The sequence below is a fragment of the Bombina bombina genome, chromosome 6, assembly GCF_027579735.1.
Source record: "Bombina bombina isolate aBomBom1 chromosome 6, aBomBom1.pri, whole genome shotgun sequence".
NCBI classification, from domain to species: Eukaryota; Metazoa; Chordata; class Amphibia; order Anura; family Bombinatoridae; genus Bombina; species Bombina bombina.
The window spans coordinates 346,816,410-346,838,369 of NC_069504.1; the positions used below are offsets into that span (position 1 = coordinate 346,816,410).

At 37.1% G+C, this 21,960-nt stretch overlaps 1 protein-coding gene across 1 annotated transcript in view; it reads right to left on the reverse strand.

Moving 5' to 3' along the window:
- The window catches only part of ANO4 (anoctamin 4), a 675,069-nt gene that overhangs the window by 172,334 nt on the left and 480,775 nt on the right, over window positions 1-21,960 (reverse strand). The window contains 2 exon segments of the mRNA XM_053719254.1: window positions 10,738-10,834; window positions 13,742-13,876. Of these exon segments, the coding sequence (XP_053575229.1) occupies window positions 10,738-10,834; window positions 13,742-13,876 (232 nt within the window).

Sequence of the window (21,960 nt, forward strand, 5' to 3'; positions counted from 1 at the left end):
AAGAAAATACATCAAAATGGTAGAATTTAGTAAAAGTATGCAAAGAGGACCAAGTTGCAACTTTGCAAATGTGATCAACCGAAGCTTCATTCCTAAACGCCCAGGAAGTAGAAACTGACCTGGTAGAATGAGCTGTAATCCTCTGAGGCGGAGTTTTACCCGACTCAACATAGGCAAGATGAATTAAAGATTTCAACCAAGATGCCAAAGAAATGGCAGAAGCTTTCTGGCCTTTTCTAGAACCGGAAAAGAGAACAAATAGACTAGAAGTCTTTCGGAAAGACTTAGTAGCTTCAACATAATATTTCAAAGCTCTAACAACATCCAAAGAATGCAATGATTTCTCCTTAGAATTCTTAGGATTAGGACATAATGAAGGAACCACAATTTCTCTACTAATGTTGTTGGAATTCACAACTTTAGGTAAAAATTCAAAAGAAGTTCGCAACACCACCTCATCCTGATGAAAAATCAGAAGAGGAGACTCACAAGAAAGAGCAGATAAATCAGAAACTCTTCTGGCAGAAGAGATGGCCAAAAGGAACAAAACTTTCCAAGAAAGTAATTTAATGACCAATGAATGCATAGGTTCAAAGGGAGGAGCTTGAAGAGCTCCCAGAACCAAATTCAAACTCCAAGGAGGAGAAATTGACTGAATGACAGATTTTATACGAACCAAAGCTTGTATAAAACAATAAATATCAGGAAGAATAGCAATCTTTCTGTGAAAAAGAACAGAAAGAGCAGAGATTTGTCCTTTCAAGGAACTTGCAGACAAACCCTTATCTAAACCATCCTGAAGAAACTGTAAAATTCTCAGTATTCTAAAAGAATGCCAAGAAAAAAGATGAGAAAGACACCAAAAAATATAAGTCTTCCAGACTCTATAATATATCTCTCTAGATACAGATTTACGAGCCTGTAACATAGTATTAATCACAGAGTCAGAGAAACCTCTTTGACCAAGAATCAAGCGTTCAATCTCCATACCTTAAAATTTAAGGATTTGAGATCCTGATGGAAAAAAGGACCTTGCGACAAAAGGTCTGGTCTTAACGGAAGAGTCCACGGCTGGCAAGAGGCCATCCGGACAAGATCCGCATACCAAACCTGTAAGGCCATGCCGGAGCTACCAGCAGAACAAACGAGCATTCCTTCAGAATCTTGGAGATTACTCTTGGAAGAAGAACTAGAGGCGGAAAGATATAGACAGGATGATACTTCCAAGGAAGTGATAATGCATCCACTGCCTCCGCCTAAGGATCCCGGGATCTGGACAGATATCTGGGAAGTTTCTTGATTAGATGAGACGCCATCAGATCTATTTCTGGAAGTTCCCACATTTGAACAACCTGAAGAAATACCTCTGGGTGAAGAAACCATTCGCCCGGATGCAACGTTTGGCGACTTAGATAAACCGCTTCCCAATTGTCTACACCTGGGATATGAACCGCAGAGATTAGACAGGAGCTGGAATCCGCCCAAACCAAAAATAATTCGAGATACTTCTTTCATAGCCAGAGGACTGTGAGTCGCTCCTTGATGATGTATGCCACAGTTGTGACATTGTCTGTCTGAAAACAAATGAACGATTCTCTCTACAGAAGAGGCCAAAACTGAAGAGCTCTGAAAATTGCACGGAGTTCCAAAATATTTATCGGTAATCTCACCTCCTGAGATTCCCAAACTCCTTGTGCCGACAGAGATCCCCACACAGCTCCCCAACCTGTGAGACTTGTATCTGTTGAAATTACAGTCCAGGTCGGAAGCACAAAAGAAGCCCCCTGAATTAAACGATGGTGATCTGTCCACCACGTTAGAGAGTGTCGAACAATCGGTTTTAAAGATATAAATTGAAATATCTTTGTGTAATCCTTGCACCATTGATTCAGCATACAGAGCTGAAGAGGTCGCATGTGAAAAACAAGCAAAGGGGATTGCGTCCAATGCAGCAGTCATAAGACCTAGAATTTCCATGCATAAGGTTATCGAAGGGAATGATTGTGACTGAAGGTTTCGACAAGCTGAAAACAATTTAGACGTCTCTTGTCTGTTAAAGACAGAGTCATGGACACTGAATCTATCTGGAAACCCAGAAAGATTACCCTTGACTGAGGAATCAATGAACTTTTTGGTAAATTGATCCTCCAACCATGAACTTGAAGAAACAACACAAGTCGAATCGCATGAGATTCTTTGAATGAGAAGACTGAGCAAATACCAAGATAATCGTCCAAATAAGGAAATACAAAAAAACCCTGTTCTCTGAATACAGAAAGAAGGGCACCGAGAATCTTTGAAAAAAATTCTTGGAACTGAGGCTAGGCCAAACAGTAGAGTCACAAAACTGGTAATGCTTGTCTAAAAAGAGAATCTCAAACACTAAAAGTGATCTGAATGAATCGGAATATGCAGATACACATCCTGCAAAACTATTGTAGACATAAAATGCCCTTGCTAAACAAAAGGCAGAATAGTCCTACAGTAACCATCTTGAATGTTGGTATACATAACGATTCAATAATGATAGATCCGGAACTGGTCTGAAGGAATTGACCTTCTTTGGTACAATGAAGAGATAAAATAAAACCCTAGCCCCTGTTCCAGAACTGGAACTGGCATAATTACTCCAGCCAACTCTAGATCTGAAACACATTTCAGAAATGCTGAGCCTTGCTGTGTTAACTGGGACACGGGAAGAAAAAAATCTCTTAGCAGGAGGCCTTAACTGAAGCCAATTCTGTACCTTTCTGAAACAATGTTCTGAAACCAGAGTTTGAGAACGGAATTGATCCAAACTCCTTTGAATAAAACGTAATCTGCCCCATACCAGCTGAACTGGAAAAAAGGGCCGCACCTTCATGGGTACTTAGGAGCTGACTATAGGTTTCTATAAGGCTTGGATATATTCCAAACTAGAAATAGTTTCCAAACTAAAACCGCTCCTGAGGATGAAGGATCAGGCTTTTGCTCTTTATTATGAGAAAACGAACGAAAAAATGAATATTACCCTGGAAAGAAAGGGAAAAACAAAGTTAACTTTAGAAGACATAACAGCATTCCAAGTTAAATCCATAAAGCTTTTCTAGCTAAAATAGCTAGAGACATATACCTGATATCAACTCAAATGATATCAAAAGATGGTATCACCAATAAAATTATTAGCATGTTATAGAATAAAAATAATGCTATAAAATTATGATCTGATACTTGTTGCGCTAAAACTTCTAACCAAAAAGATGAAGCTGCAGCAACATCCGGTAAAAATATAGCAGGTCTAAGAAGATTACCTAAACATAAGTAAACTTTTCTTAGAAAGGATTCAATTTTCTTATCTAAAGGATCCTTAAATTTAGTACTATCTGCCGTAAGAATAGTAGTACATTTTAGCAGTAATAGAGACAGCCCCAAACCTTAGGGATTTTGTCCCAAAAAACTCTAATCTGACAGATGGCACAGAATATAATTGCTTAAACGTTTAGAAGGAGTAAAAGAATTACCCAAATTATTCCATTCCCTGGAAATTACTTCAGAAAAAGCATCAGGGAGATTAAACACTTCTGGAATAAATACAGGAGATTTAAAAAACCCTATTTAAACGTTTAGATTTAGTATCAAGAGGACCAGAATCCTCTATATCTAAAGCAATTAATACGTCTTTAAATAAAGAACGAATAAATTCCATCTTGAACAAATAAAAAGATTTAACAGCATCAACCTCAGACAGAAACTTCTGAACTAGAAGAACCATTATCAGTATCAGAACGATGATGTTCATTTAAAAATTCATCTGAAAAAAAGAGAAGTTTTAAAAGACTTTTATGTAAACTAGAAGGAGAAATAACAGACATAGCCTTCTAAATGGATTTAAAAAATAAAATCTCTTATGTTTATCAGGAACACTCTGAAAATTAAATGTTGACGGAACAGCAACAAGTAATATAACAGTACTAAAGGAAATTTTATCTGCATTAATAAGTTTGTCATGACATGCAATACAAACAGCTGGAGAAACAGGTACCAAAAATTTATAGCAGATACACTTAGCTTGGTAGCTCCAGCCCCGGGCAGTGATTTTCCTCAAGTAACTTCTGACTCAGTTGCAACGTGGAACATCTTGCAATATGTAATAGAAAAAACAACATATAAAGCAAATTGATCAAAATCCTTAAATGACAGTTTCAGGAATGGGAAAAAAATGCCAGTGAACAAGCTTCTAGCAACCAGAAGCAATAAATAATGAGACTTAAATAATGTGGAGACAAAAAGCGACGCCCATATTTTTTTAGCGCCAAACAAGACGCCCACATTATTTGGCGCCGAAATGCCTTTTAGCGCCAAAAATGACGCCACATCCGGAACGCCGACATTTTTGGCGCAAAATAACGTCAAAAAGATGACGCAACTTCCGGCGACACGTATGACGCCGGAAACGGAAAAGAATTTTTGCGCCAAAAAAATCTGCGCCAAGAATGAAGCAATAAAATGAAGCATTTTCAGCCCCCGCGAGCCTAACAGCCCACAGGAAAAAAAGAGTCAAATTTTTGAAGGTAAGAAAAAATGATTAATTCAAATGCATTATCCCAAATATGAAACTGACTGTCTGAAAAAAAAGGAAAGTTGAACATTCTGAGTCAAGGCAAATAAATGTTTGAATACATATATTTAGAACTTTATAAACAAAGTGCCCAACCATAGCTTTAGAGTGTCACAGAAAATAAGATTTACTTACCCCAGGACACTCATCTACATGTTTGTAGAAAGCCAAACCAGTACTGAAACGAGAATCAGCAGAGGTAATGGTATATATAAGAGTATATCGTCGATCTGAAAAGGGAGGTAAGAGATGAATCTCTACGACCGATAACAGAGAACCTATGAAATAGACCCCGTAGAAGGAGATCACTGCATTCAAAATAGGCAATACTCTCCTCACATCCCTCTGACATTCACTGCACGCTGAGAGGAAAACCGGGCTCCAACTTGCTGCGGAGCGCATATCAACGTAGAATCTAGCACAAACTTACTTCACCACCTCCATCGGAGGCAAAGTTTGTAAAAACTGAATTGTGGGTGTGGTGAGGGGTGTATTTATAGGCATTTTAAGGTTTGGGAAACTTTGCCCCTCCTGGTAGGAATGTATATCCCATACGTCACTAGCTCATGGACTCTTGCTAATTACATGAAAGAAAGGCCCTTTTAAAGGCTATTGATAGTTTATTGTAGGCTAGAGGGTGTTTTTATTGGGGGGGGCGCTTTTTTATTTGTATAGGGCTATTAGATTAGGTATGATTGTTTTTATTTTTGATAATTTTGTTTATTTTTTGTAATCTTAGTGGTTTTTTATTTTTCTTGATTATAGTGTTTATTATTTTTGGTAAACTTAGATTTTTTAATTTTTTTCGTAGTGTTAGTTTTTTTTAAATTTGTAATTTAGATATTTAATTGGTATTTTTATTTTATTTTAATAGAATAGTAAGGTTAGGTTAATTTATAGTTTAATGTTTTTATTTCACTTGTAAGTTTTTATTTATTTAAATAGAGTTATATTGTAATTTTAATTTAAAGTTAGGGGGGTGATAGGTTTAGGGGTTAATAGTTTAATTTAGTGTTTTGCGATGTGGGGGGCCGGCGTTTTAGGAGTAAATAGGTTTATTTAGTGGCGGAGATGTGGGAGGCCGGAGGTTTAGGGGTTAATAACTTTATTAGTGGCGGCGATGTCGGGAAGCGGAGGAATAGGGGTTAATAACTTTATTATAGTGGCGGCGATGTCGGGGAGCGGTGGAATAGGGGTTAATAACTTTAATTAGTGGCGGCGTGAACGGCAGATTAGGGGTTAATAACTTATTATTGTCGGCGATGTCGGGGGAAGCGGATTAGTGGTGTTTAGACTTGGGGTTTATGTTAGGGTGTTAGGTTTAAATGTAACTTTTTTTTCCTCATAGACATCAATGGGGTTGCATTACGGTGAACTTCAGGTGTTAGTTTTTTTTCTAATACTCTCTCACCATTGCTGTTTATGGGGGAAAGTGTGCACAAGCACGTATTCTCAGCCCTTGGCTTTTGTGCGGTATGAAACTTAATGCCACACACACACACAAGGAGGCTTTTCAGAAACTCGTAATGGCAGCGCTATGGGGGGTGAAATAACGCAACTTTTTTGCGTCCGTTTCGCACCCTGTTTAGCGCAAAACTCGTAATCTAGGTGTTTGTTTATACATTAGACTGGGGTATGTGTGAGGGGTGTTATAGGGCTCTTGGGGTTTGGGAATCATTGACTCCTCTTAGTGGTTGAGAAGACTAATTCCCAGGAGTAATAAATCATAGACTCTCACCACCATGAAATAAATTAATTTATCAGGTAAGCATAAATTACGTTTTTTCTAGAAATTTGGAAACCTTAGGGACTGGTCCTTACTTCCTGCCATCTATCTCCTGGGCCCCTGTGTATGCTGTTAGTATCTGGTTGCATTTTTGTTGCTTTGAGATCACCAATGACAGTTTATCTAGCCTAGTGTCTTAAAGGTTAGAAACCTGCCAATGTCATACTGTCTTAGAGATAACCAGAGGGGGAAGTAACTTTTCAGTTAAAAGAGGAGATCCCTTTATTTCCAGTGAGTGGTTTTATATTTTTATCAGGTGCATGAGGACATCTGAATACTCTTAGACCACCATATGGACACCTATGGTATTCCAAGTGTTTTAAATGTCAATTACTTTATCTTTTACATTCCACTTATATTAAAAAAAAAATGTTTCTCTGAAAAAGTAAGAATTCACTTTATACATACAGCTGTATTTCATTTTTACATACTATGGCCCAGATTACGAGTTTTGCGTTAGAGGCTATGCGGTGCTTACGAGCAGTTTTCACTCAACGCTCACTTACATGCAGTGCTGGAATTACGAGTTTTTACAAACCCGTTGTTAAAAGACAAGAAGTGAGCGTTGAGCAAAATTTTGCTCATTACCACACTCCAATACCAGCGTTGCTTAAGTCAGCGGTGAGCTGGTGTAACGTGCTTGTGCACGATTTCCCCATAGGAATCAACGGGGAGAGCCGGCTGAGAAAAAGTCTAACACCTGTAAAAAAGCAGCGTAAAACTCAGTAACGCAGCCCCATTGATTCCTATGGGGAAATACATTTTATGTCTAAACCTAACACCCTAACATGAACCCCAAGTCTAAACACCCCTAATCTTACATTTATTAACTCCAAATCTGCCGCCCCCAACATCGCCGACACCTACATTATATTATTAACCCCTAATCTGCCGCCCCCAACATTGCCGCCACTATAATAAACATATTAACCCCTAAACCGCCGCAGTCCTGCCTCGCAAACATTAGTTAAATATTATTAACCCCTAATCTGCCGGGCCTAACATCGCCGCCACCTACCTACATTTATTAACCCCTAATCTGCCGCCCCCAATGTCACCGCCACTATATTAAAGTTATTAACCCCTAAACCTAAGTCTAACCCTAAACCTAACACCCCCTAACTTAAATATAATTTAAATAAATCGAAATAAATATATAAATATAAACATTAACTAAATTATTCCTATTTAAAACTAAATACTTACCTGTAAAATAAACCCTAAGATAGCTACAACATAACTAATAGTTACATTGTAGCTAGCTTAGGATTTATTTTTATTTTACAGGCAAGTTTGTATTTATTTTAACTAGGTAGAATAGTTATTAAATAGTTATTAACTATTTAATAACTATCTAGTTAAAATAAAGACAAATTTTCATGTAAAATAAAACCTAACCTAAGTTACACTAACACCTAACACTACACTATAATTAAATAAATTAACTAAATTAAATACAATTACCTAAATTAAATTAAATTAGCTAAAGTACAAAAAAACAAACACTAAATTACAGAAAATAATAAACAAATGACAGAAATTTAAACTAATTACACCTAATCTAATAGCCCTATTAAAATAAAAAAGCCCCTCCAAAATAAAAAAAAACCCTAGCCTAAACTAAACTACCAATAGCCCATAAAAGGGCCTTTTGCGGGGCATTGGCCCAAAGTAATCAGCTCTTTTACCTGTAAAAAAAAAATACAAACACCCCCCAACAGTAAAACCCACCACACACACAAACAACCCACCAAATATACTAGCTAAAAAAAACTAAGCTCCCCATTGCCCTGAAAAGGGCATATGGATGGGCATTGTCCTTAAAAGGGCAGTTAGCTCTTTTTGCCGCCCAAAGTCCCTAACCTAAAAATAAAACCCACCCAATACACCCTTAAAAAAACCTAACACTAACCCCCTGAAGATCGACTTACCGGGAGACGTCTTCATCCAAGCCGGGCGAAGTGGTCCTCCAGTCGGGCAGAAGTTTTCATCCAAGCCGGGCAGAAGTGGTCCTTCAGAAGGGCAGAAGTCTTCATCCAGACGGCATCTTCTATCTTCATCCATCCGGCGCGGAGCGGGTCCATCTTCAAGACATCCGACGTGGAGCATCCTCTTCATCCGACGACTAACACAGAATGAAGGTACCTTTAAGTGACATCATCCAAGATGGCGTCCCTTAGATTACGATTGGCTAATAGAATTCTATCAGCCAATCGGAATTAGGGTAGAAAAAATGCTATTGGCTGATGCAATCAGCCAATAGGATTGAAGTTCAATCCTATTGGCTGATCCAATCAGCCAATAGGATTGAGCTCACATTCTATTGGCTGTTCCAATCAGCCAATAGAATGCAAGCTCAATCCTATTGGCTGATTGGATCAGCCAATAGGATTGAACTTCAATCCTATTGGCTAATTGCATCAGCCAATAGGATTTTTCTACCTTAATTCCGATTGGCTGATAGAATTCTATTAGCCAATCGGAATCTAAGGGACGCCATCTTGGATGACGTCACTTAAAGGTACCTTCATTTTGTGTAAGTCGTCGGATGAAGAGGATGCTCCGCATCGGATGTCTTGAAGATGGACCCGCTCCGCGCCGGATCGATGAAGATAGAAAATGCCGTCTGGATGAAGACTTCTGCCCGTCTGGAGGACCACTTCTGCCCGGCTTGGATGAAGACTTCTGCCGGTAAGTCGATCTTCAGGGGGTTAATGTTAGGTTTTTTAATGGTGTATTGGGTGGGTTTTATTTTTAGGTTAGGGACTTTGGGTGGCAAAAGAGCTAACTGCCCTTTTAAGGACAATGCCCATCCAAATGCCCTTTTCAGGGCAATGGGGAGCTTAGTTTTTTTTAGCTAGTATTTTATTTGGGGGGTTGGTTGTGTGGGCGGTTGGTTTTACTGTTGGGGGGTTGTTTGTATTTTTTTTTTACAGGTAAAAGAGCTGATTACTTTGGGGCAATGCCCCGCAAAAGGTCCTTTTAAGGGCTATTAGTAGTTTTGTTTAGGCTAGGGTTTTTTTTTTTGTTTTTTTTTGGGGGGGGGGGGGTTATTTTAATAGGGCTATTAGATTAGGTGTAATTAGTTTAAATTTCTGTAATTTGTTTATTATTTTCTGTAATTTAGTGTTTTTTGTTTTTTTGTACTTTAGCCAATTTAATTTAGGTAATTATATGTAATTTATTTAATTGTATTTAATTTAGTTAATTTATTTAATTATAGTATAGTGTTAGGTGTAATTGTAACTTAGGTTAGGTTTTATTTTACAGGTACTTTTGTATTTATTTTAGCTAGGTAGTTATTAAATAGTTAATAACTATTTAGTCACTATTCTACCTAGTTAAAATAAATACAAACTTGCCTGTAAAATAAAAATAAACCCTAAAGCTAGCTACAATGTAACTATTAGTTATATTGTAGCTATCTTAGGGTTTATTTTACAGGTAAGTATTTAGTTTTAAATAGGAATAATTTAGTTAATGATAGGAATTTTTAGTTAGATTTCTTTTAATTATATTTAAGTTAGGGGGTGTTATGGTTAGACTTAGATTTAGGGGTTAATAACTTTAATATAGTGGCAGCGACATAGGGGGCGGCAGATTAGGGGTTAATAAATGTAGGTAGGTAGGTGGCGGCGATATTAGCGACGGCAGATTACGGGTTAATAATATTTAACTAGTGTTTGCGAGGTGAGACTGCGGCGGTTTAGGGGTTAATTTATTATAGTGGCGGCGATGTCCAGTTCGGCAGATTAGTGGTTAAAAATTTTCTTTTAGTGTTTGCAATGTGGGAGTGCCTCGGTTTAGGAGTTAATAGGTAGTTTATATGTATTAGTGTACTTTTTAGCACTTTAGTTAAAAGTTTTATGCTACGGCGTTGTAGTGTAAAACTCTTAACTACTGACTTTAAAATGCGGTACCAGTCTTGACAGGAGAGGGTCTACCGCACACTTTTTGGCAAACTCGTAATACCGGCGCTATGCAAGTCCCATTGAAAAGAAGAGGATACACAATTTACGTAAGTGGATTTGCGGTATTTCCAAGTCTGGCCAAAAAAGTGAGCGGTACACCTGTACCTGCAAGACTCGTAATACCAGCAGGCATTAAAAAGCAGCGTCAGGACCGGCTAACGCTGCCTTTTAAGCCTAACGCAAAACTCGTTATCTAGCCGAAAGTCTTTATTCATTGAAGAAATTATGTGAAAATTGTACTATACAGGCAAAAATGGACAGTGACACAGATAAACAGCTCACATGCTGGAAGCCTCAATCCTTCAAGCTATCCAAGCCTTACAGACAAATTTAGAAAAATAAAGTTTAACAGTTGTTTTCTAGTCTTGGCAGCGTTTGCCTACCTTGGCATAGACACAACTGTCTGATAACCTCATGAAGGGACAGTACTTATCACAGAGTGGACACATAATTATATCTGTAGCCTGGCAGATTTCTTTACTGAAAAACAAAAGCAAAAAATATTACTCTGGTCATTCTGTAGTATTGTAGTTGTCATTGTTTTACAAATAATTATAACACATCTTTATTTCACAGAACCAAAAAGTTTAAGTACAATAAGGACATTTCAATATTCTATTAAATAGTTAGGAAGCTATTTTATTATTATGGTGTTACTTCAATTATTTTGAAGACTTAAAAGGGCTCAGTAGTTATTTTTGGTATGACTACTAAGGTTGCACAAAAATGTCCTACTGCCACATTTTCATTCAAAACTAGCAATTGTTTGGAAGGTTGTCCATTATTATGTAGATCATCTGGAAAAAAATGTCTGTATATCTTGTGATTGACCAGTCACATGGTATTAAATCTTGATAAGGCTAAAAAAATCCACCACATTTGCTAAATAAAATTATGGCAGAATTTCACATATAATTACATAAGAGGCTCATTATAGCTGGTTGTAATAACCAACCTGGTAAAAAGTGACTGACCCCTACAATAATAACAATGTACCCAGCCCCTCACTACAATCAGTCCCTGCCCACCACCTATATTAACTCCAGTCCTTAATGTAATTAATCACCATCACTATTAGTCACTGTCCAACTTCCTTCAAACCTAATACCCAACCAAAATAAAAATGTGTTTTTTTCTCTTAATTAATCCCTGTCTCAACTTTTGCTGGTCAAACTAGAGTCCCTCACTATCCACTTTTTCAAGGTAGATATGATGCAGTTTGAACAGCAAATGTTTAACTAATTCTTACTGGTTAAAGACCCACAATTCTCCTGACTGGTTAGTAATTTCTATAAAAAATTAAGGGAAAAAAGACCTACAGAGAGTAAGAAGACTGCAAAAAATATTGTTGATGTGGCCAGAAGTGACTAAATAAGTATGTTGCTTTTTTATTATTCATTGATCGAAAGATAATTAAAGGTCTTGCTGACAGTGGAAGTCCTTAGCTGCTGGCGAGTCACTAAGGCAAAAGAGAGTGTTTGCGGTTAGGATCATATGGTAGTCATTTGGGTGATAGAGTTGGTGGACTCTAGAGAATCATGTAGGCGGACCTGATGGGTGATGGGAGACTGTGTCACGTAGGCACTATGTAGGCCAGGTGCAAGAGGTTAATGGTTTGGGATTCAAGGTTGTAGAGATAGGAAGCAGTGGTTAACAGTTATAGTTGGAGTAGGGTTACTTGATAATGTAATTTTTGAGGTGAACAAGGTTAATAGTGATTACATGTGACATGAAAATCAGGCAATGTTAGGATTGTGTTGTGAGATTCAGCACAGTTAGTGTTAGTTGTAATGGGGTTATACAGCATGGTAGAGTTAATTGTAATGGTTGTCTGGGAGTTAGGGTTTGTAAAATAGCATAATCAGTCAGAATTCAGATGTGGTCAGAAAGTGGTAATATATGCCATAATACTATAGAAATGCAGCTGTGTAAGCAGGAATGGGTTAACTCCTCATTCAGATACTGGGTCACTTTGGAATGTAGAAAGATCACATTACCAGGCCCTATCTGATAAGGATGACCAGCTGGTTTAAGTGAAGAGACCCTTTGTGTGACCATATATGCCCTTCCCCCAACCGCATGGCATGGCTATAATCATATACCTGGACAGAACCAGGGGGGGTTGCATATGAGTGACCTCATCATTGGGGGATGGATACAAACTTATATAAGTCCCTACACACAAAATCTCTCTCTCTTTTCTTTGGGATGCATGCAAGGTAACACCACATGTGAGTATCTCTATACTGAGACCTCTATTACATCACACTGTTCTCATTTATAATGGCTGTGTATATATATATATATATATATATATATATATATAATAGAATAGGCATATGTAATATTGATGTTTAATTCAGTGCTGTGTATTTATAAGTGATCTGCATATGTGTAATTATATTTAATCTGCATATTGTAATAATGTTTATTTAGCCTCATTGTAATAAAAAGTTTGCATTGCTTGAAGTAAGACTTTGCGAGTTATATCCTTGCAGGTAGTTTAATTAAGCTAGTGATTGTTTGTTAATATTTTATAGTGGGTATAATAATTCATAAGGGATTATTAAGAGGAATATTAGCATATCACTAAAGGTATAGAAAACAGACACTAAGAAATATAGAGTCTTAGATATCATTCATTTATTTCAGGGTTAATATAGATGTGTGACAGGGGTCTTGGGCAGCCAGTACAGCTAAGGTTTGCTGCAGAGGGGGGGATAAGATTAGGATGTATTACAAGTGGGTTTTAGGGAGATCAGCCCCTGAACCTACCTAGATATGCTCTTAAACAACGGATTCCAAGAGAACAAGCTAAATTTGATAAAAGAAGAAAAGTGCTTGCTCTATCTGAATCATGAAAGATTGATTTCAAGTTTCATGTTCCTTTAAATGATAAATTATACAAAAGTAGCTAATGTATATGTAACTGTGCTCATCTTTTGAGTCTGCTAGTTGCAAGTTTAGTGAACTGACTGTTGTTAGTAACCTATTCAACTTTTTATTCTCATACATACAGTATGTATGTATATATATATATATATATATATATATATATATATATATATATATATATAAAAATAAATACACTGTGTATGTATATATATATATATATATATATATATTATTTTTTGAATTGACAACTATATTTTAAATTCCTCAACATTGTATTTTAAATGTGTACAGTGCATGCTGTTTAATTAGGTGTCACATTGTATTTAGTAACATTTTATGCAAAAATATAATAAAAGTATCAATGCAAGCCCATTGTTGTTGCTCAATAACCTCTGTAGTGAAATTGCAAATAGTTTTCCTGAAATGTATATTTGATACCTATAGCACACAAAAAATGCATAAACAAGTTACAATCCTCTTCCCCTGAATTACCTGACTTGGCAGTTGTCCAGTGTAAACATTCCGTACAAGAAGACAAATAATCCTATAATGGCGGCTGGGAAGAGCATTCCTGTGTACCAGCCTAGCCATGCAAAGTAAAGCCCAATCTTCTCTCCAAAATACCTTCTGTTGAAACAGAGCAAAATGAAGCAGAATGGATATGTGCCTAAAAAAATAATCAATTTCAAAATAAAAATGTCAGTATTAGTCCAACCTAAGGCCCAGGGGCCAGAATGTGGCCATATTATTCTTCTGATTCTCCACTTATTCATCTTACACAGCTAAGTCTCTATACCTGTAGAGTGGTGTTCAACAACTATTCTTGTAGTATGGATCTAGTGTGTGTGTTTGTGTGTAACTATGTCCAATAACAGTATATGTTTGAATAATAGTGTTTTCAGACTGTGTATTCAGGACCTGGGAGTGATAACATTTCACTATGTGGCCCTTCATTTAAAAAGTTTGCAAAATGCTCTGAATGTTAATACTAAAGAACTGATAGCATGTTACTGTATAATAATATGCAATGTAAAGTGAAGTTTTAAAATAAACTAAGAGAAGCGCTAAAAGCAAAAACACATCAAGCAGTAATAGGTATAAAGATATCAGAATATTTATTTCGTACAATATATAATATAAAATTCTAGTTGTCAACCACCGGTGGTAAGGAAATCTATGGTACTAGAACCTATGGTTCTTAAAAATTATATGCGCATATAATAAATTCACTCTAAGATAAAGAGGCCTACTTATCAAGCCGTCAACAGGGCTGCATTGGCCAGCCCCAATACACTTGCCTAACATCGCGGCCGTGGACTTGAATATGCTCTCCATATTTATATAAAAACACTGTCAAAAAGCTGCGCACCAAGTACGGGGCGATGAGCAGCGGACTGTTGTTAACTAACAGTCATCGATCTCGCTGCTATTCAGCTTTTAACCAACTTTATTTATATACTGTCACTAAACACGGCCACTATACTAAACTGTTTAACCCCTATCCCGCCGCTCCTGCAGCACGCCGCAACTTAATAAAGTTATTGACCCCTATCTCGCCGCTCCCAGAGCCCACCGCAACTAGAATAAACTTATTAACCCTATCCCACCACTCCCGGAGTCCACCGCAACTCTAATAAACTTATTAACCCCTATTCCGTCGCACCCGGACCCCGCCGCAACTAACTAAATGTATTAACCCCTAAACCTCTGGCCTCCCACATTACTATCACTTACTAAACCTATTAACCCCTAAACTGCCAGCCCCCCACATCGCCATAAACTAAATTAACCTATTAACCCCTAAACCTAACAACCCCTTAACTTTACAGTAAATATTAACTCATCCCTATCTTATAATAAATTTAAACTTACCTTTAGATTTAAATTAAATTATATTAAACTATTCGTTAATCAACCCTAACTATTATACTACAATTACATTAAATTATATTAAACTAATAATTAACCTACCCTAACTGTTATACTAAGATTACATTAAACTATATTAAACTAATAATTAACCTACCCTAACTATTAGACTAAAATGACATTAAACTACAAATTAAATAAAATATATTATATATTTAAAAACCTAACCCTACTCAAATAATTTAAATCTACTATTAAAAATTACAAATTTACAAAAAACTAACAACTAAGTTATGCAAAATAACAAACACTAAGTTGCAAAAAAAATAAACACTAAGTTACACAAAATAAAAAATAAATTATCAAATATTTAAACTAATTACACCTAATCTAAGAGCCCTATGAAAATAAAAAAAAGCCCGCCCAAAATAAAAAAAAACCTAGCCTACAATAAACTACCAATAGCCCTTAAAAGGGCCTTTTGCGGGGCATTGCCCCAAAGATATCAACTCTTTTACCTGTAAAAAAAAAAATACAAATACTCCCCCAACAGTAAAACTCACACCACACAACCAACCCCCCAAATAAAAACCTAATCTAAAAAACCTAAGCTCCCCATTGCCCTGAAAAGGGCATTTAGCTCTTTTTCCTTGGCAAAACCCTAATCTAAAATTAAAACCCACCCAATAAACCCTTTAAAAAACCTAACACTAACCCCTGAAGATCCACTTACAGTTTCTGAAGAGCCGACATCCATCCTCATCGAAGCCGGCAGAAGTATTCATCCAGACGGCATCTTCTATCTTCATCCATCCGTCGTGGAGCGGCTCCATCTTCAAGACATCCGGCGGGGAGCATCCTCTTTTTTCGACGTCTTCTTCCGAATGAAGGTTTCTTTAAATTATGTCATCCAAGATAGCATCCCTTAGATTCCGATTGGCTGATAGATTTCTATCAGCCAATCGGAATTAAGGTTGAAAAAAATCCTATTGGCTGTTGTAATCAGCCAATAGGATTGAGCTTTCTTCCTATTGGCTGATCCAATCAGCCAATAGGATTGAGCTCGCATTCTATTGGCTGATTGGAATAGCCAATAGAATGCAAGCTTAATCCTATTGGCTGATTGGAGGTGGCGGATTGAAAAGCAGGTACGCTGAGCCGGAATAGTGGCGAGCGTACCTGGTAGACATTTGATAACTAGAAAAAGTAGTCAGATAGTGCCGAATTTGCTTTTGGAAAAACATCTGTAATGACTTAAGCATTGATCTGTGTCGGACTGAGACCGTCACAGATTTCAACTTTCACTGGTCTGTAGGCTTTGATAAATGAGGCGAATCAAGCTCTCCACAATTAATTACGCTGCGGAATTCCAGCGTATTTGCGGTTGACGACTTGATAAATAGGCCTCAAAGACATAGAATGTAGAGAATAAAATGTAGGAAAAAAATGTATTGTGCCAACCTCCTCTGTAGGTAATTATAAAACTCTATTAAGTAGTGGTTTCAATTTATCCAAAGGAAGTATGATTTCAGATACTCGGTAGAGTCTTCCTTCGTATCATATAGTGTTTAAAGGGCTGTAGATATTTCTTACCCCACAAAGGTGTATTGGGCCAACCACCACAGAGGAGGTTGGCACAATACATTTTTATTTTCTACATTTTATTCTCTACACTCTATGTCTTTATCTTAGAGTAAATTTATTATATACGCATATAGTTTTTAAGAACCATAGGTTCTAGTACCATAGATTTCCTTACCACCGGTGGTTGACAACTAGAATTTTATATTATATATTGTACGAAATAAATATTCTGATATCTTTATACCTACTACTGGTTGATGTGTTTTTTATTTTAGCGCTTCTTTTAGTTTATTCTAGTATTTTTTTGAGAAGGCTGTAGAGACCTTTTCTTTTAAAATTGCTTAAACACATATGAGAGTGGTTTAGTTCTACTTTGTCTTTGTTCTATAAAGTGAAGTTTTAAAACCATTTGCACTGCATCAAAAGTGCTCAGCAGCTTATGGTTTTATTAGGATGAATATGCATACAGCAGCTTTTACGTAGCTGCACTTCCCTATGTTCACATCAATTTCACTTGATAAACAACAGTAAAGTTACATGGCTACATTACAAGTGGATCGATATTTATCGCTCCTGCTTGTGCATTAACTCCGCAAGAAATTAGCGTTTTGCGCAAGTCAGGGAGCGCATGTATAACAAGTTGAAAGTAAAAAGTTTTCCATAAGTGCTAACCCGATGCGCCCAAAAACCAGCATACAACAGAATTCCCCCATAGACTTTAATGGAGAGCAAAAAGTAAAAGAAAAGAAACTAACACTCAACAATAAGCAGTCCCACTAAATATGAGTCATGTTACCCTCTTGCATGCAGTTTCTCTGAGTTCTTATAAAACTGTTGTCCCAAGATTTATTTTCCACTGTTCAATTCCGTGTACCAACCATTGGTGTAGGTTGGTAATGTGTTTTCTTTCATATAGGTGATAAGAGTCCACGATCCATTATTACCTTTCCTGCTACTAGTAGGAGGCAAAGATTCCTAAACCTCAGAGCTCTATATACATCCTCCTACCTATATAGTAATCAGTCTCGTCTGCAAGAAATAGTAAGTGGATCGTTGGGGGTTAGTGTTAGGTTTTATTAAACTTTTTTGGGTGTTTTTTTAATATTAGGCTCTGGGCTTATATATATATATATATATATATATATATATATAATTGCCCTTTAATGGGCAAGAAAAAGAGTTAAATGCCCTTTAACGGTCAAGAAAAAGAGCTAAATGCCCTTTTCAGGGCAATGCCCATACAAATGCCCTTTTCAGGCCAATGGATAGCTTAGGTTTTTGTTAGAGTTAGGTTTTTTATTTTGGGGGGGGTTGGTTGGGTGGTGGGTTTTACTGTTAGGGGGATCTCTGTATTTTTTTTCAGGGAAAAGCATAATTTATGTAAGAACTTACCCGATAAATTAATTTCTTTCATATTGGCAAGAGTCCATGAGCTAGTGACGTATGGGATATACAATCCTACCAGGAGGGGCAAAGTTTCCCAAATCTCAAAATGCCTATAAATACACCCTTCACCATACCCACAATTCAGTTTAACGAATAGCCAAGTTGTGGGGAGATAAAGAAAGGAGTAAAAAGCATCAACAAAGGAATCTGGAAATAATTGTGCTTTATACAAAAAAATCATAACCACCATAAAAAAAGGGTGGGCCTCATGGACTCTTGCCAATATGAAAGAAATTAATTTATCAGGTAAGTTCTTACATAAATTATGTTTTCTTTCATGTAATTGGCAAGAATCCATGAGCTAGTGACATATGGGATATCAAATACCCAAGATGTGGAACTCCACGCAAGTCACTAGAGAGGGAGGGATAAAAATAAACAACAACCATATGCTGAAAAATTAATCCACAACCCAAAATATAAGTTATTCTCATGAAGAAAAGAAAAACTTAAAACATCAGCAGAAGAATCAAACTGAAACAGCTGCCTCAAGAACTTTTCTACCAAAAACTGCTTCTGAAGAAACAAATACATCAAAACAGTAGAATTTAGTAAATATATGCAAAGAAGACCAAGTTGCCACTTTGCAAATCTGATCAACTGAAGCTTCATTCTTAAAAGCCCACGAAGTGGAGACTGATCTAGTAGAATGAGCTGTAATTCTCTGAGGCGGGGCCTGACCCGACTCTAAATAAGCTTGATTAATCAAAAGCTTTAACCAAGAAGCCAAGGAAATAGCAGAAGCCTTCTGACCTTTCCTAGAACCAGATAAAATTACAAATAGACTAGAGCTTGTAACATAGTATTAATTAGTGAGTCAGAGAAACCTCTATGACTTAGCACTAAGCGTTCAATTTCCATACCTTCAAATTTAATGATTTGAGATCCTGATGGAAAAACGGACCTTGAGACAGTAGGTCCCGCCTTAACGGAAGTGGCCAAGGTTGGCCACTGGACATACGAACAAGATCTGCATACCAAAACCTGTGGGGCCATGCTGGAGCCACCAGCAATACAAATGATTGTTCCATGATGATTTTGGAGATAACTCTTGGAAGAAGAACTAGAGGCGGGAAGATATAAGCAGGTTGATAACACCAAGGAAGTGTCAGCGCATCCACTGCTTCCACCTGAGAATCCCTGGACCTGGACAGGTATCTGGGAAGTTTCTTGTTTAGATGAGAAGCCATCAGATCTATTTATGGAAGACCCCACATCTGAACAATCTGAGAAAACACATCCGGATGGAGAGACCACTCCCCTGGATGTAAAGTCTGACGGCTGAGATAATCCGCCTCCCAATTGTCTACACCTTGGATATGAACTGCAGAAATTAGACAGGAGCTGGATTCTGCCCAAACAAGTATCCGAGATACTTCTTTCATAGCTTGGGGACTGTGAGTCCCACCCTGATTGTTGTAATATTGTCTGTCTGAAACAAATGAACAGTTCTCTATTCAACAGAGGCCAAAACTGAAGAGCTCTGAGAATTGCACGGAGTTCAAAAATATTGATTGGTAATCTCGCCTCTTGAGATTTCCAAACCCCTTGTGCTGTCAGAGATCCCCAGACAGCTCCCCAACCTGAAAGACTCACATCTGTTGTGATCACAGTCCAGGTTGGCCGAACAAAAGAGGCTTAAGGGATTTAAGGATATTAATTGTGATATCTTTGTATAATCCCAGCACTATTGATTCAGCATACAAAGCTGGAGAGGTCTCATGTGAAAATGAGCAAAAGGAATCGCGTTCGATGCTGCAATCATGAGGCCTAAAACTTCCATGCACATAGCCACTGAAAGGAATGACTGAGACTAAAGGTGCCGACATGCTGCAACCAATTTCAAACGTCTCGTGTCTGTTAGAGACAGAGTCATGGACACTGAATCTATCTGGAAACCTAAAATGGTGACCCTTGTCTGAGGAATCAAGAAACTTTTTGGTAAATTAATCCTCGAAGAAACAACACTAGTTGATTTGTGTGAGATTCTGCAGAACGTAAAGACTGAGCTAGTACCAAGATATTGTCCAAATAAGGAAACAACGCAATACCCTGTTCTCTGATTACAGAGAGTAGGGCACCCAGAACTTTTGAAAAGATTCTTGGAGCTGTTGCTAGGCCAAATCGAAGAGCAACAAATTGGTAATGCTTGTCTAGAAAAGAGAATCTCAGGAACTGATAATGTTCTGGATGAATCGGAATAGGAAAGTAAGCATCCTGCAAGTCTATTGTAGACATATAATGTCCTTGCTGAACAAAAGGCAGAATAGTGCTTATAGTCACCATCTTGAAAGTTGGTACTCTTACATAACGATTCAAAATTTTCAGATCCAAAATTGGTCTGAATGAATTTTCTTTCTTTGGGACAAAAAATAGATTTGAATAAAACCCCAGACCTTGTTCCTGAAAAGGAACTGGCATGATTACTCCTGAAACCTCCAGGTATGAAACTCACTTCAGGAAAGCCTGAGCTTTTACTGGATTTACTGGGATGCGTGAGAGAAAAAAATCTTTTCACAGGAGGTCTTACTCTGAATCCTAATCGGTACCCCTGAGAGACAATGCTCTGAATCCATTGATTTTGGAGCTGGAATGAGGGCCGCACCTTCATGCGGACTTAGGAGCTGACTTTGGTTTCTTAAAAGGCTTGGATTTATTCCAATTTGAGGAAGGCTTCCAATTGGAAACAGTTTCCTTGGGGGAAGGATTTGGTTTTTGTTCCTTATTTTGATGAAAGGAACGAAAATGATTAGAAGCCTTAGATTTACCCTTAGGTTTTTTATCCTGAGGCAAAAAAACTCCCTTCCCCCCAGTAATAGAATCCAACTGAGAACCAAATAAATTATTACCTTGGAAAGCAAGAGATAGTAATCTAGACTTAGATGTCATATCAGCATTCCCAGATTTAAGCCACAAAGCTCTTCTAGCTAAAATAGCTAAAGACATGAATCTAACATCAATTTTGATAATATCAAAAAATTGCATCACAAATAAAATGATTAGCATGTTGTAGTAAACAAACAATGCTATATAAGTCAGAATCCAATTCTTGTTGCGCTAAATTCTCCAACCAAAAAGTTGAAGCAGCTGCAACATTAGCCAAAGAAATTGCAGGCCTAAGAAGATGACCTGAATATAAATAGGCTTTCCTTAGATAAGATTCAAGCTTCCTATCTAAAGGATCTTTAAAGGAAGTACTATCTTCCATAGGAATAGTCGTTCATTTAGCAAGAGTAGAAATAGCCCCATCAACTTTGGGGATCTTTTCCCAAAACACTATTGAAATTGCTGGTAAAGGATAAAAAATTTTAAACATTGCAGAAGGATTAAAAGGAGTACCTGGCTTATTCCATTCCTTAGAAATCATATCAGAAATAGCATCAGGAATAGGAAAAACCTCTGGAGTAACCACAGGAGTTTAAAAACAGAATTTAAACGTTTACTGGTTTTAATATCAAGAGGACTAGCTTTCTCAATATCCAAAGTAATTAACACTTCTTTTAACAAAGAACGCATATACTCCATTTTAAATAAATAAGTAGATTTGTCAGTGTCAATATCTGAGGAAGGATCTTCTGAATCAGATAGATCCTCATCAGAGGTGGATAATTCATTATGTTGTCGGTCACTTGAAATTTCATCACCTTTATGAGAACTTTTAAAAGACCTCTTACGCTTATTAGAAGGCGGAAATGCAGACAAATCCTTCTGAATAGAATCAGTAACAAATTCTTTAAAATTCATAGGTATATCATGTACATTAGAAGTTGAAGGAACTGCAACTGGCAATGTACTATTACTGATGGACACAC